General features: G+C 48.7%; 6 protein-coding genes across 6 annotated transcripts; 3 read left to right on the top strand and 3 right to left on the bottom strand.

Moving 5' to 3' along the window:
* Positions 1–677: 677 nt before the first annotated feature.
* EDB91DRAFT_1081962 (uncharacterized protein) lies at positions 678–1875 on the bottom strand (the record flags this gene model as incomplete). Its single annotated transcript, XM_041315439.1, has 2 exons — positions 678–1710; positions 1778–1875. 2 exons carry the CDS (start codon positions 1873–1875, stop codon positions 678–680), a joined length of 1131 nt encoding a protein of 376 aa, XP_041177528.1.
* Positions 1876–2215: 340 nt separating this feature from the next.
* Positions 2216–4336, top strand: EDB91DRAFT_345371 (glycosyl-transferase for dystroglycan-domain-containing protein). Its single transcript, XM_041326949.1, has 9 exons — positions 2216–2235; positions 2296–2831; positions 2892–3262; positions 3317–3498; positions 3557–3704; positions 3758–3810; positions 3880–3985; positions 4045–4198; positions 4256–4336. Exons 2-8 carry the CDS (start codon positions 2396–2398, stop codon positions 4063–4065), a joined length of 1317 nt encoding a protein of 438 aa, XP_041177527.1. The 5' UTR covers positions 2216–2235; positions 2296–2395; the 3' UTR covers positions 4066–4198; positions 4256–4336.
* EDB91DRAFT_1053016 (D-isomer specific 2-hydroxyacid dehydrogenase) lies at positions 4317–5549 on the top strand (the record flags this gene model as incomplete). The annotated part of the gene is made up of 5 exons (XM_041313715.1): positions 4317–4341; positions 4392–4453; positions 4503–4725; positions 4781–5268; positions 5319–5549. The coding sequence occupies 5 exons, from the start codon at positions 4317–4319 to the stop codon at positions 5547–5549; spliced, it is 1029 nt and encodes a 342-aa protein (XP_041177526.1).
* Positions 5550–8483: 2934 nt separating this feature from the next.
* On the top strand, positions 8484–9766 carry EDB91DRAFT_1248274 (uncharacterized protein; the record flags this gene model as incomplete). Its single annotated transcript, XM_041322907.1, has 2 exons — positions 8484–8489; positions 8552–9766. 2 exons carry the CDS (start codon positions 8484–8486, stop codon positions 9764–9766), a joined length of 1221 nt encoding a protein of 406 aa, XP_041177525.1.
* A 182-nt stretch (positions 9767–9948) lies between these two features.
* EDB91DRAFT_1132147 (SWIB/MDM2 domain-containing protein) lies at positions 9949–11214 on the bottom strand. Its single transcript, XM_041318682.1, has 3 exons — positions 10377–11214; positions 10114–10308; positions 9949–10059 (listed from the first exon to the last, which is right to left on the bottom strand). Exons 1-3 carry the CDS (start codon positions 11003–11005, stop codon positions 10041–10043), a joined length of 843 nt encoding a protein of 280 aa, XP_041177524.1. The 5' UTR covers positions 11006–11214; the 3' UTR covers positions 9949–10040.
* Positions 11215–11235: 21 nt separating this feature from the next.
* On the bottom strand, positions 11236–14896 carry EDB91DRAFT_1132143 (uncharacterized protein). The gene is made up of 12 exons (XM_041318681.1): positions 14717–14896; positions 14608–14667; positions 14507–14549; positions 14116–14452; positions 13750–14036; positions 13496–13698; positions 12938–13448; positions 12549–12884; positions 12215–12501; positions 11997–12162; positions 11714–11946; positions 11236–11661 (listed from the first exon to the last, which is right to left on the bottom strand). The coding sequence occupies exons 1-12, from the start codon at positions 14813–14815 to the stop codon at positions 11356–11358; spliced, it is 2868 nt and encodes a 955-aa protein (XP_041177523.1). The 5' UTR covers positions 14816–14896; the 3' UTR covers positions 11236–11355.
* Between the last annotated feature and the right edge of the window lie 140 nt (positions 14897–15036).

Here is a 15036-nt window from a genome sequence, read left to right as displayed (position 1 = left end):
AGAGTTTTTTTAGGATCGGATCGGCCAGGCACCTGTTTTTATGCACAGGAAAGATGTCGCCAAATCTGTTCCCCACCTCGGCTGAACTCCGTACCGCTCTTATGATTTTCTTGAATTGTATATTATGATCCATGTCTGGATCCATGGTGTGAGTGTATGCACTTGGAATGGAAAGCTATTGACATATCGCGCAGATCCTGAGTATTGCCGGTGCTTGCCGGAGGAGTTGGGGACTAGCGCGACCAAGCGCCGCTCCGATATGAGCACCCGAAATCGAATCAGCCGTGAGTTCCATAAAGTCCTTGGAACTAGTATGCTCGAATAAGTGTGCATGACACGGCATCCCCTGAAAGCATCCCCTGAGGTCCCCTTGATCTAATTGATTTTGCCCGTTTAAGAGTGGGGGACAAATTAGGGAGTTGGGGAAATTGCATTCGATATTATATTTCAAGGACACAGCCAGTCGTAATCTTCGCGTTTTGAAACGCACGGGTCGCTGATTTCCACCGATCGCGAGGATCAAAAAGTATAATGATTTGATTTATCTGTGAAGGTGTTAATTAATTTAAGGCGCTATGGTGTCAATTAATCGTGAAGACAACCTGTCGTGCTGGCATGAATTGATTAATGATTGCATGATAACGCGTGGCATACGGTACCAAGTACAAGCAGTTGTGTCACCTCAACCTCTGATTCCTCCACTCGAGGAAGTGGCGAGCATGTTGCGCGGCACTAAAACATTCTCGATACTCGTTTCCCTCGTCCACCATCCCAGTACTTTGTAGAGGTGCCACAAACGACGCGATAAACGCTGCAGTGACATCCCCCTCATCCCAAAATAGGCGGAGATACTGCCAAAGTGTTTCGTGCCCCGGAAATGCACGTACGAGCATGAGGGCATGTCCGATCGGGGAAAGTAAATGTTGAAGATTGTCTGGGAGGAACGTACACTCCATTTCGTCAACGAGATAAGCAAGAGTTTTGAGGTGATGCACAGCACTATAGTCCGAGATGTGAGACTCGATCCACTGCGTGACGTCGAGGATCTCTTTTGTAACGATTTCAACGAATACGTCTGATGTGATAAAATGCATCGCTGATGCGATGATAGATTTAATGCATATTGTGCGGTGCATCCAGCCAAAATAGTTGCGGGGATAGAGTTCGCAAGCTCTTATGACAAGACTGATTTCCACAGAGAGGTCATTGGGAAGAAGATAGAAATTTGTTGAATCGGGGGCTATGTCAGCAATGGACCCTTGAGGAGAGGTTGGGATTGGGTATATGCGCCGGAAAATCCATCGCCTGTGGTACCATAGCTCGGCCTGTTTGCAACAGTGCTTGCTCGAAAGTAGAGCAGCTGTAAACTTGAGTTCTTGCCCCACATTTATGAGGTTCCGCTCAACAAGTCGCTTTCTAGCATTGAGTGCAGTCTGGTGAGCCGGATTCATCAAAATGAGGACAGCAGAAGAATCGATTATATCCTGAATCGCTGGAGTCATGGTAAGGGTGGAGGCATTCTGAAACGTATGAAGTCCGGAAACCTTGCGTGCAGCAGCGAAAACATGCACAGCGAACAGGTAGGACCGACGAAGTTCTTTCTCAGGCACACCAAGGTTGTTTTCCATAAGCAGAAAAGGGGAATGGGGTGATTCTGCCCCATCGGAGATCCAGGTGGAGGCATCGCCAGGGAGCACTTCGACGGTTGCACTATAACGCAGGGCACGACCGAGCACATCAGCCGCAACGTCAACAAAGTAATTCTATTGTGGCTCACGGAGGTCTGAGTAGCAGGGAAGCAAGCAACCTGAAGGATGTCGAAACTAATGTTTCTGTCATATCCCCGACTTCTGCGTTAGTAGAGAGGAAGGCCATCACCGAAAAACCTCTGCAAAAAGCTGTGCACCTCGGCTGTTTCCGTATGGAATATTGTCTCCTATCAACTGCTCTCAGAGAGCCCATCTGGTCAACGTGCTTTTCGAGACGATGAGAGGCGGTAAATATACAACCACGTTTGTCCTTACACGGGGAGCGTGTTGGTTTGAGGCTGAGCCGATAAGCTCCCTGTGCGTCACTTGTGACATACACCCTATGATAAGTATGACTCTCAAAACCCAATACATGTGAAGAACTTTGAGCGATGTTGGCTTTGATTTCAGTCAAAACATCGATACCAAGTAACTTCAATAACTTTTGCTACAAGCTGACGTTGTATCAATCGGAGTCGGGGACTTGGTGTGTAAGCGCCGCTACGATCTGATCACGGGCGTTCTGAAACGTACGTCCAACAAGTAGTGACAAACACAGCGCAATTGAACTTCTGCACCGACTCTCCAATTGCAAGTGTCTCGGATCCACTAGCATCCCGTATTCCTTTTGGATTCCACCACTGCACATGTCAGATTTTAGTCGTGGTCTCAGGTTTATCCGTCTGATTGCTTCTTTGTATGTTGCAATCGCGGTCCTCTACACAACAACCCATATACTGTCTCCACTACGGACATTGGCGAGGTCATACATGGCTTCCTACGATGCGACCGCTATCCAGGTTCATCCAAACGCCGAGGTCGCTGGCAAGACGTCCCAGGAAATGCTACTTTGGCCTACATTATCCTTGTCACCCGAACATACGACTGGGACAACAGATGGAATTCCAATGAGCGAAGATCTATTTCTGTCCAAGGCATTCTCGCAATCCATGCACCCTCTTCAAGTGGTCCCCTACTACTATAGAGCTTCAGGTACATTCGAGCAGGACGATATTACCATCACCACTCTAGTCACATTCAACCGATTCAAGGTCTTTTCTGAGCTGGTGAAGCATTACCAAGGTCTGCTCCGGTCTTTATATCGTCTGTGTTTTCAGTCTTTCCTTATTTTTTTTTGTCAAGGTCCGATTTCGGCAACCGTCCATGTCAAACCTAGTGCAACACACGCCCTTTTGGATGCTTTGCATGACCTGTATGTGTCAACGCCCGCGATGTCAACCTATGTCGACATACACCTCGTTCTCACACCCTTCGACCGTCAACTGAATGCTTGGCGAAATGCTGCGCGTCTATTTGCCCGCACTGAATTCGTCATGATGCTTGACGTTGACTTTGCCATTTGTACCAACTTCCGTTCTGCCGTCAGGGCTAGTCGAGATGCTAAGATCGGCCGAATGCTTAAGGAGGGAGATGCTGCTCTGGTGGTGCCTGCGTTCGAATATGTGAAACAGCAAGATGGCCTGCACCAGAAATATTTCCCTCGTGATAAGAAGGTCTAGGATGACGAACGAAATACTCGAGGAAGTCACTGAATAGTGTTGTTTCAGACGTTGCTTTCGTTGGTCAAGGCGAAGAAGATCGACATGTTCCACCGCTCTTGGGTTCCTGGACATAACAGTACCGATTATCCACGATTTTATGCCGCCGCCCCTGGTGAAGTTTACAAAGTTACGCAGTACCACCCCGCATACGAGCCTTACGTGATCTTTAGAAAGGAAGGGCCACCATGGTGCCAACTATATCCGGGTCAAAATTTTGTATTGCTCCGTCTGATTTAATCTTTCCAGGTGTGATGAACGCTTTGTTGGATATGGAGGGAACAAGGCCGCTTGTCTCTATGAAATGTTCCTCTCCGGCATGTCGTTTTATGTCCTCGCGGATCACTTCCTTGTGCACCAGAGTCACCCGTACGAGGAGGAAGCACGAAAACTTGAGGTATATTTTGTTCTCTCGTATTCATCAACTCTTGATTTGAGGACGTGTATCAGCGCAAGAGTAACCGCAAGTTATATCAAGACTTCAAAGAGGAAGTCTGCCTTCGGTTCGTTCTCGGGCTTATCACAACCACAGGCGATGTCATCTGAGCAATACATAATATCTTGTTCACTAGGTACCTGAAACGCCACTACGACTCTGGAACGCTTAACACTAGCCACGGATATAATGTTCAAGAGGAATGCAAGAAAATCAGAGGCGTATCGAAAATTGCTGCTCTGGCGAGTTTCACGCCGGTGTTGCGTACCTTTGATGCATGTGTCTGACGTTCCTTCAACAGATGATGGAGGGTAGATTGTAGTTGGCATGTCAGTATCGGGCGTTCTTCTACTTGTACCACGCGAGATTGCAATGTTAGCGACGGAAATGATACGTGATATGTCTGTGATGATTGTGCCCAAGCAATTCACCTTTGCTGCATTGTGGATCTCATGGTATGTCAATTAGTTATTTTAGTCCCATGTTCTCAACACGTGTTCGATTGATCAAAGATAACAAGTTCCCGAGTCTTGTCCTCCCCAACAGGGCTTGCGATAAACCGCGTACGCTGAAATGCTCCCCCGCATATTATTGTGTGGTGGGTTTCTAGGTTAATTCCATGGCAATTCGGTCTCTGATATATTTTAGGTGAGATTGAGTATGTCCAGGACGAGTTCAAGGAGATGTTCCATGGGATCGCCGAAGTGATAGTAAGTGGGTTTCCTTGTGAATGGATTCCAGCTTTATGTGTGTCTTCAGCCTCTGGTTTCAGAATCTCGTTCTCATTTCCTCTCTTCATTCGGTCCCGGTGGGCCATATGAGGGGACTGTCGCCGTGTACAGGCGCAACACGTCTTCTGAAGTCATAGGAAAATTTGACGCACCATTAATCCATGCTCTAGCCGACACGAGCACGATACGCTGGATCGCTCAGAGTGGCGGTGGTTACGATGAAATCGACGTGCAAGCCTGCAAAGAACGAGGTAATATCCGCTCTCAAGTAGAATCAACCGTTGCTAACGTGTGCGTTTTCTACAGGAATTTTGGTGTCGAATACTCCAGGAGCAAACGAGGATGCGACTGCCACAGCCACTTTGTACCTTATGCTATCGTGCCTGAGGCACTTCTCGATGGCAGAACGCTCCCTTCGCTCTGGTACATGGAAGAGACCCTTTGAAGCAGCGAAAACTCACGACATTACTGGGCGTACGCTTGGTATCGTGGGCTTAGGCGCCATTGGTCTGAGATTCGCTCATCTTGCGCATGCCTTTCCAATGCGCATCATATACTTCTCACGAAGAAAGTTAGAGTCTGTCCCAGACTGGTGCGAGTATGTCTCAAGTGTGGAAGAGCTGTGCAAGCAGAGCGACATACTCAGCCTACACGTCCCTCTCAACAAATCCACAACTGGGATGATTGGAGAGAAGGAGATCAGGACTTTGCGACGGGGTAGCGTGCTTCTAAATACATCACGAGGACGGGTAGTGGATCAAGAGGCAATAATACGAGCGCTAGAAGACGGTCATGTAACACTTCTTCTATCTTCTTGGTTGATGCCTTTTCTGATAGCTTTCAGCTTTCATCAGTTGGCTTGGATGTATACCCCGATGAACCGCGCGTAGATCCGCGTCTATTGAACTTCCCGTGCTGTACACTTCTACCGCATATTGGGGGAGAGTCAGCAGAGGCGTGGAGAACGAGAGAACTGCAGGCATTAGGTAACTTGAAGGCTTTTGTGCTGGGCGGAGTTGGAGATGACGTTGTCCCTGAGCTGAAGGCAGGAATCGACAGTTCAACTACCTTGTGACCATTGCACACCAGCAGGCTGAACAAGAACATAGCATAGAAGGATTAACTGTCTTTCCTCGTCTACATGATAGAATACAGTCCGTTTAAGGGAGAAGACAAATCACCAAAAGCCACCATCCACGTAATAAATATATGCTCAAAAAACGGCATGAACCATCCAATGAATTTCATGTAGTACTGTAGAAGAAGTCGCTTTACAGGAGGACTTTAGAAAAGCATAAGACATATATGCACATCGGAAGCACATGGAGATTTTTACATGCAAAAGCATCTGTGCCGGCATCACAATCAAGTGTTCGTGAGTGTGACAATTGAATATCGAAGATGATGAACGCACCTACTCAACATTTACTAGCACTGCTCACCCAAGACATCATGGAGGTCTAGTCTATGTCCTTGGTTGTACACCATTTGATTGATTGGGACTTTGATATCTAGTGGAGTCTGGAGGGGGCCGAGGTCGAGTACCACTAGAAGCCTTGTCAACCATTCCAAGAAATCCCAACAGCATGCTAGTACATACCTCGACCCTTCAGTCTTTCGGACATTCACAGTAGGTTTTGTGCTATTTCAAAGGTCAGTTCATCCCAAAAGTTGGTCGGTATATATCTCATACACTTTGTCCTTTTTCTGAGCGCTTCCAGAAAGGTTAAACTGTGGTCCCCTAGCTTGACCGACTTGGTCGCTGATATCCAACATGAGCGAAATATCGGTAAAGTGACATTTAGCATGACATACCGTCCACCGCATAAGTAGCTGGCAAGTTTTGTGAACATGTCTAAGACTGGGTCATCAATGGGGCGGCGAGGAGTATATATATATACATAAGAATCGGAACCGGACGCTCAGGGATCAGAGTTTTCCTTGACCCTGCATTGTCAGGTTTCTGTGTTCCTGTCGCCACAGGAGAATGATTAGAATCCACAGCAGAAAAGCAGTGACCGTCCATTTCCGAGATTGAATACAGTACCCTGTGCTAATCTAATCAAAACCGAAGTACGTACTCAAGTACATGTGCACGAGGCACTGGCACGGATCATTTATACCTAAAACAAGGTGACATCTTTTCCCGCCCGTTTACAGAGTATGTATACAACTTACCTGGGTCCGACTAACGCTCTTGAACGCTACGGAATTAAGCTTGATCACCGCGGTGACGCTATGATCGCCCTGGACTGTGACGTGTGATCGTCGTCTCCGCGCCATTCAATTTTCAGATCAAAGGAGGACAACAAAATGTGAACAACATTGTGCATGTATTTGGTCTAAGATGTTTGGCACAGCCAAGAACAGCTAGTTGGAGTCACGTCGAAGGCCACCGCAGCCCCGTACCTATAACTTCGCAACCAATGGCAAGCGCACGAATAATCGCAGGTACGTGAACAGCCCAAACCGTCATTTACCAAAAGAAAAATCGCAGGGGCGATAGCAAGTCCGAATCGGCGCAGTTGATTGTGAGCGCTGATCAATCACAGTTCGTGCGACATTTGCTCCAATACCTTGGTATTACAGCCTTAGCAACAAGTGCTCGAGTGTTCGCTGTAAACGATGAAAAACGAGCACCACAAGCACTCAATCAACTACAACTGACCCTTGATTGGCGGGCCCATCGAATGCGAATATGATCGAGTAGCACGTGATGACTTACCTCCTGTGTTGTCCACTGAACAGCTGTGAATCTTGAGGTCCCTTTGTTCGATTCCCACTAGAGAAAAGGCACCCGTGAATGCAGACGACTCGCTTTAGAAGGGCGTCAACCTTTTCCCGAATAGCTTGAACAAAAATTTGGAGAACAATAGAGAGACAAAGTTTTGGCATGTCAACTTTGCTGTGCGTCGGAAAGGTACGCCACCGGCCACAGGAACTGCCGCAATCGAAGTGTCTGCAAAGTACAAGGTACGTCATTATTACGTTCCAGAAGTTGATCAACGTGCTCTTCCTGTATCCCGAGGGAACCATGGTACACAATGAAGGAGTTATCGCCTCGGATATTGATAGATGTAGTCAACGGGCGAACAATGAATGACTGAGAACTCCTCCGAGCAGTGCTGAAGCAGTTGTAGTTGATGATACATGTGATCATAGTTTCAGTCATTAGGGCTGTCATCGGATACTCTGAACGTACATTTGATCGCTGTACTTGGTTATATGCAGGGATGAGGAGTCAGCTTCTCGGACACCACTAGTGCCAAAATAATTGACACTGGACTCACATACAGCAAAGTGTTCTACATAGGACCTGCTATTCGCATGCTACTCGTGGCAGTATACTAGGAAAACCTATTTATTTGAGAAGCCTGCACTGAAGACCCTGCATTCGTACGATCAATATCAACTCTGATAGTTGCTCAGGCGAACAACGAGATGACACTCGCCATTTGGAGGTAAAATAGCGCCCGGGATATAATAAATATCCCCACTCGTCAATCCACCCACTCCGACTCTGGAGCCTCATCTGAAGGTTAGTAGATGCAGCATGCATCCTCCGAGAAGATGAAGTGTGGTTCGGCGGAGCCTGGAACTCTTGCTTCTCGATAGGTCCGAGTTGAACGGGGTGTAAGTCTTCCAGGCTCTTGATCATATCAAGGCGGTGCCGTTGTGCGCATCATCCAGACGCTAATCATTAAGACAGAACGCTGGCAGCACGTTCCTTAAGACACCTCGAACAAGCCTGTTTGGAGCTGATCTGAATTCGAAGGTTTCGGGAGCTAACGATATCCCCCTCGCGGCTTGATCCTTGTCTGACAGCCGGTAGACGCTAAGCGTCCTGCAGGCTGCGAAAATTTTAATAAAAGGTCTTGAACAAGAATCAAATCCAACGTTGAGCAACTCTTGAGTTGTTGGAGCTCGACTTCAGAGACCACGTGGCCAAATCACCTCCCAGCCTCTGACAGCTCTCATTCCCAAGCCACATCTTTCTGGGCATCTGCATATGGAGGTCAATATATTTCTCATCATTCATCCGTCTCACACTAGTACTGATCTTATAACTCTCTTTAGAACCACGATGGTCCATTTAAAGCTGTTTTCATTGCCTATTGTCGGCTACCCCACGACGAGCTCGTACTTTTCCTCAAAGTTCGCAATCTCCCAACATCGGGTACGGATAAAGAGCTCGCATCGAGATTAGCCCAGCATGATTTCCATACCTATCATTTTCCTACAATCTCTAGTGATGCGCCAATGTCTTCCATGGGCAAAGGGAAGGAACAGACGACCACCGAACGTCCTGTAGATCTCCCCGTCGAAGTTCTGGCTGATATCTTTGATCATCTTGGTGACTGGGAGCTCTCTCGTGCCTTGAGCGTCCCTACTTCGCTGCCTCCCCCTAGCGAATGGAACGATGCTTCACCCATCGACCTCTCCATTCTCACAGGTTCTATCCCCCTCATCCGTGCAGCAGATCCCGCAGCCAATCCGCCTTCAATTCACAGTGCCATCGCCTCTGTGCGATTTGGTTACGTCAATGTGCTGGAATTTTTCGTTACGCAATACCACCCCGTATTTTTATCTACCTTCAAAGACGATCTGATCCCTTTCCATGCATCGCAGCACGGTCGCACATCAGTACTCTCGTGGTGGAAACATGGGTTTGAGCAACACCCAGATCTAGTGCATCCTCCAAAACCTGGGTCTATTGCTCGTGCTATCGATAGAGCCTCTCGTAGCGGTCAAGTGCAGTCTCTGGACTGGTGGGTGTCGTCTGGGCTTCCGCTGGACTACACAGAAGCTGCTCTTGAAGGTGCTAGCGCAAAAAATCGTATTAATGTCCTGGAATGGTGGAAGTACCAGAATCTTACCAATAACCTGCCCCTGAAGGTCGGGCGCGTTATGGAATTGGCGAGTCAGGCAGGGCATGTGGACGTACTCAAGTGGTGGGCGACGTCGCAGCTGGAGTATACGTATGACCGTCATGTCATGCACCATGCTAGCTGCGTGGGGAAGGTGGAAGTTTTGCAGTGGTGGCTTGGAAGCGGGCTACAGATCATATTCGACCAGGATGTGCTGACCGGCGCGACACGGCATAATCGAAGCGAAGTGTTGGAATGGTGGGATAAAAGTAGGTTACCGATTCAATATCGTATGTGTGACATCGAAGAAGCACTGGAGGACGCGATTGGCGGTGGGGACAAAGCAAGGAAGTGGTGGAAGAATAAAGGTGTGGATTTCAATGCAGACGATAAGGAGTGGATGAAGCTGCAAAATTTGAACTAGCCGGTGTTTTTCTGAAGTCATCCACGATACTCAATATGATCCACCTGCGAGCCATACCATACTATTACCTACTTACGAATTTGCTATGAGTCTACGACATTCTGCTTTCTCCGTGTATGTTTGTCTTTTCGGATGTGTTGCATAGGCCGTCGTTTTCATACTCAATATATAACGCGCAAGACTTACTACAGGTCATAAATAATGCGTGATGGATACAGCAGGAACTGACACCATAAAACTAACGACACACTTGATGTACCTCTCCCAAACGTTGTCACTGGGCATGTAAATGCCTAAATGCAGGATCACTGAGAATATGCGTCTCGAAGCAGTTAGAGTAGACATACCGTCCCAAGACTTTGTTCATCCGGAACATGTCAACCTTTTCGGTACCGAAGACAGCTCGCATGTTGTCGTCGCACATGATCTCACGCCTATTGGACGGGTTTTGAAGTTCATGACCACGAATATACTCCCATAGTTTCTTCACGACTTGGGGGCGGGAGAGCTTGTCCACGCCAACAACCACTGACAGGGATTCGCTGTAAAATGAAGAAAAGATGAGGAGATCGCACGGTACAAAAGACGTAAACAGGGGCGTTTGAAGCACCTGAGTATGTATTCCTTTGCGAAGCCTCCTCTTGCACCTCCACTACGTTTCTTCTTTGGCTTCTCCTCATCTTCGTCATCGTTCTCGCCACCGGAATCCACCACGGCTGCACTCTTCTTCGTCTTACGCTTCTTGGGCGTAGTAGATGCGCCATTTGACGCGCCACGCCGCGACCGGGAGTTGAGTTCTGATGCAAGTTTCCTGGCCAACTCAGCATCGGCCTCTTCGACGCTTTTCGCAGCGCTCTTCTTTTTCTTCGGCGGTGGAGGTTTCTCGTCCTCTTCCTCAGATGCTTCTGCGTCCTGCTCCTCCACAGCATCCTCTTGCTCATCCTGTTCCTCCGAAACCTCCCCTTGATCATCCTGCTCTGTGGCTTCATCCGTCTCTTCGTCGCGTTTCCTCTTCGAGTCGTCTGCTTGTGCCTGCCGACTAATATTTTCAAAAATATTCGAAATCATCGTGTCCACCTCTGTCCTCCGCTTCTTCAGCCCTTGAGTGGTCAGACCCAACGCGGTGTCCTCCAACAACTTCTGGCGAACGCGCTTCGCGCTGATGGTACTCAAATCAACACCTGGAGCAGTGAGGATGAGCGTAATGGGGCCTTCAAGATCTTTGAGGTTGAAGCTCATGGTGGTGATGCTGGGTGCCAGCTCAGGCGACGTAAGCGTGAAACTCTGCTCGAGGTTTGAAAGGGGGTCTATAAGGATCTATAGGATTCGGGATCAGAAGACCAAGAAGTGTATACTTCTTGTAGTTACGCTGATTCCCAGGGTTGACGTCAATCTCGACACTTTGACAGCCCGCCGCCGGGCTCGCACACGGGGATGTCTGAGCTGAGCTGGCCAAATAGCCATAAATAGGTGCCCCGACGGTTTTACTTGTTCAAAAGGATTCAAACTGGACCTAATGGCCCCAAATTACGTCTTGATGTCCTATCATGGCTAGATACCTACAACCACAATAAATAACGTGCGATGCACTAATGCACGATGTTCCACTCCTGTCGGGCGGGATCGCCTGGTGGCGGGAACACCCCCAAATCTCTCTGACCCCCCTGATCTTGCTGCTGTTCTTGTTCTTGCCTCCTGGCTCTATCCACAATGCGTGTGCGGACGTAGATCAGGACCGCAACAACAGCACAAAGAGCCACCAGCAACATCGTCTCTGCAAACTCGTCCACTTCTTCCTCCCTTCGGTGTCCGCCACGAATAGCACCGTCAAAATAGTCCTCAGGACCAAAATCAGCGTCCCTTTCATTTTCCGCGTTCCGTCTCTCTCGTGCCCACTGTGTTTGAGAATAAGAAAGGGTGCGATGAAATGATGGAGGAAATACTCGCCTGGACTGGATCGTCATCTTCAGCAGCAGTAGCACGCGCGGCTTCGCCCTGCCTTCGTCTGCGGAAATCGTCGCGAGCTTTACCTGGATACCATGGACTCTCATCATCCTCAAACTCTTCGACGACCCTCTCCTCCTTGTGGAGGGCAGGTTGAGCGCCGCTGTCCTTCTGAGGCGTTTCTTGGGAGTTGCCATCTATTTCTCGTTTCAAGCTCGTCCTCTCTGCTACAGATACTGGCAGCATGTCAGCTGAAATTGCGGACTCATGACAAGAAGTGCCGCACATTTATCCTCATCATATGTCCATAGATTAAGACCATCCTTGCCACCCTGAAGAGTGTACCAGAGACTGCGGGCATACAACTTCATCAAGGAGAGCAGCACAGGCAGGTATGCCTCGCTATTCGTGTCAACCGCCATATCATAATGCCTCTTTGCAAGATGGAAATCCTGTGAAGCGTGTTCATTAACCAGAGTAACATACGAGAGTATAAATGCTTACCTGAGGTACACCAATACCATTCTCATACATCCAGCCCAAATTCCACATCGCCAGCGCACTGACCTGCGTGTCAGCAGCGCTCTGATAATACTTGGCCGCTTTTTCCCATCTGAGTGCCTCGGGCTCATCGGGAACACCAAGGCCGTGGTAGTAATAGTCACCGACCTTAACCAGTGCATCAATATTTCGCTGAGCAGCGGAACGCGTCCACTGAGTGAGGGCGAGGAGAGCGGTATCATTGGATGCCTCAATAGGGGCGAAACGTGTGAGACGGAGCATGCTCTGGTCTGTAAATAGATTAGATTGCTAGGGCCTCGACTTTCATTGGGCTTACCTTGGTCTAGGACATAAGCTAGATTATTCTGTGCTATCTCAGACCCTCTCTCCGCCGCAACCCACCATTTAAGGATCGCAACTTCCTTGCCACGTTCGGTGCCACTATACCAGGCAACTTCCGCATCTATCAGGAGGTCATCATCCCAAACTCCCCGCTCAGCAACAAGTTTGAAGAACGAAACTGCAGAAGCGCAGAAACCTGCTGCAAAATCTTGATTTGCGGCACGCATGTTCAGGGTGTGAATCTTTGCAAGGTAAAAGTGAGCCTCAAACGTTGAGCCAAAACGGACTGCAGTTTCGAAGTACGTGACAGCGAGTTTGAACTCGCCGCGGTCTGTTTGTTATTGAGAAAATGCTGGCGTTATGTTTGAACAAAGATAAACTTACAGTAGTTGTACTTTCCAAGATTGACATGGGCCTCTGCGAGTTCCTGAGCTGCTGCCCTGCTGAAGAATTCGATAGCTGTCTTCATGTCCTGGCGTCCAGGCACAAGCTCGTCTCTCCACATGATACCCAACAGATTGAGGCACTCTCTTTCCTCGAACTCGACCCCTCGTTCAAACCACATCATGGCCATTGCATAGTCTTGTTTCACGCCTTCGCCCCGGAGATACATCCGCCCAAGATATGCCGCGCTCTTTGCTGCGTATCCAGGCTGCTTGATGTTTTCCGCCTTATAACCAGGTGCATTATGCAACAAGGGGTTCGGAGGGTCACGAGGCCAGACCTGCCGCGCAATCTGGAGGAAGTAAGTCTGAGCTTGATGGAAGTCCTGAGGGACCCGTCCAACCCCTTCTGAGCCAGAACCGATACCACCTGCAGAAGCGTAGATGCTACCCTGGTAATAGATCTTCCCTAACTTGAATGCAAAGTCCGTTTCTCCTCTGTCTGCGTTGAACTGAACTTACATGAGCAGCGAGCAACACACTATGGAGGAAAACCCACAATGTAGTACTCGAGAACGTCGTCCCATGTCTCACCAGCGGTATGTGCTAGGCCAGCCTTGACTGCGGGCTTAATAACGTTCAAGCCGGTGGATGCAACACTGGCGCCCGGGCCGAATACACCCCCATCTAAGTCAGACAGGCGCGTCGCGGTCTGCGGTAGGGTTTGACCACCAGGAGGACCAGACAGGAACATTGACATCGCTAGGATGGTTTATAAGAACTTTGGAAACTCGGGGATTGTCGGTTATTCACCTTCATCTGCGGCAGCCTCATACCATTCAACTGCACGATCGCAGTCTTCAATTGTGCTGATACCACTCCAGTATCGATATCCGAGGGCCATTTGTGCGCCTTTGTCACCGCCCTGAGCAGCAAATGTGTAATATAACAATGCTTGGGCTTGGTCGATGGGAACGACATCTGCAAAACCTGTGGCATGAAAAAAGGCGAGAAGAGCTTGCGAGGAAGCGTTGCCTGTCAGTGCAGCGTGGTGCGACAGTGAATCGTATGCGAGTTTAGGGTCGGACGGGAAATGAGAGCTTGGAGGGAACTAAACACAGAAGTTAATGCGCTAAGTCTTAGAAGATGTGGAAGCAAGGCCTACCAGAGATATATAACCAAGCGTAAAAAGCGCATCCTAGATTCCCTAGCTCAGCAGAATGTTGCAGTAAATCCACCACCTTTATTGCCTTTCCACGCATCTCCTCATCTTTTCTCCTCGCAGCATTTCCACTGGGTCCACCAAACAGACGGAAAATAAAGAATTGTTGACGAAGTTTCAGTGCTATGCGAATTGCACTTCCTAGAGGGCCTTGGCCTTGTAGATTAGGAAGAAGCGCGGAGAGAAGAGAGGGCGTTGTAGTGGTTGGTTGGGAGAATACGTCGTGGGTATGTGATGGTGCATGTGCGGTGAGGTTAGAAAGTGTGAATAGAGCAGACTTGTATGCTCTTGTCGCTGCGCGATATACACGTGTTAGATTCCTGGTGTGCTCAAGGAAACCCTTCTCACCTTCTGCACCCTGGTCGAACTCTGGTTCCGAATACACGGTAGCCTACACAAGAATGAGCATTAAATCCACACACGCGGATATCCTGATTCTGCCTGCATACGTCGTTTGGGACTTGGGCACTCTGTTGCTCCCGTTCTAATAGGGTGGACTCAAGACTATCCTAAAGGATACGTTAGCATTCATGACCGTGTAAATACCATAACACTGACAGTTTGAGGCTGGGCTGAGGCGGAGAACGCAGCGAGCGCCACCAAGCCAAAGGCTAACCACGTTGCCCGCCTTGAACTTGCGTTTTTTCGAGAGCTCATGACTTCATGAATGGTAGTAGCTTGTGACGCCTAGAAGCTCAGTCGAGAACTTTACACGAAATTTGGCAATGGTGACCCACTTTGTTGAACGAGCCGCAACACCAACTGGCTAACTGAGCGGAACCAATAAATTTCTGAAATGCCACGTTTGCAAGTTCGGTTATTGCATCTTATCTGATAACATAATATATCGAAGCTCGAAGTGCAAACGCTGAACGTAA

The sequence above is a fragment of the Suillus paluster genome (genome assembly GCF_016628075.1).
Source record: "Suillus paluster strain FC165 chromosome Unknown EDB91scaffold_24, whole genome shotgun sequence".
NCBI classification, from domain to species: Eukaryota; Fungi; Basidiomycota; class Agaricomycetes; order Boletales; family Suillaceae; genus Suillus; species Suillus paluster.
The sequence above is the reverse complement of the archived record's forward strand: the minus strand, read 5'-3'. Positions and strand labels throughout refer to the sequence as shown.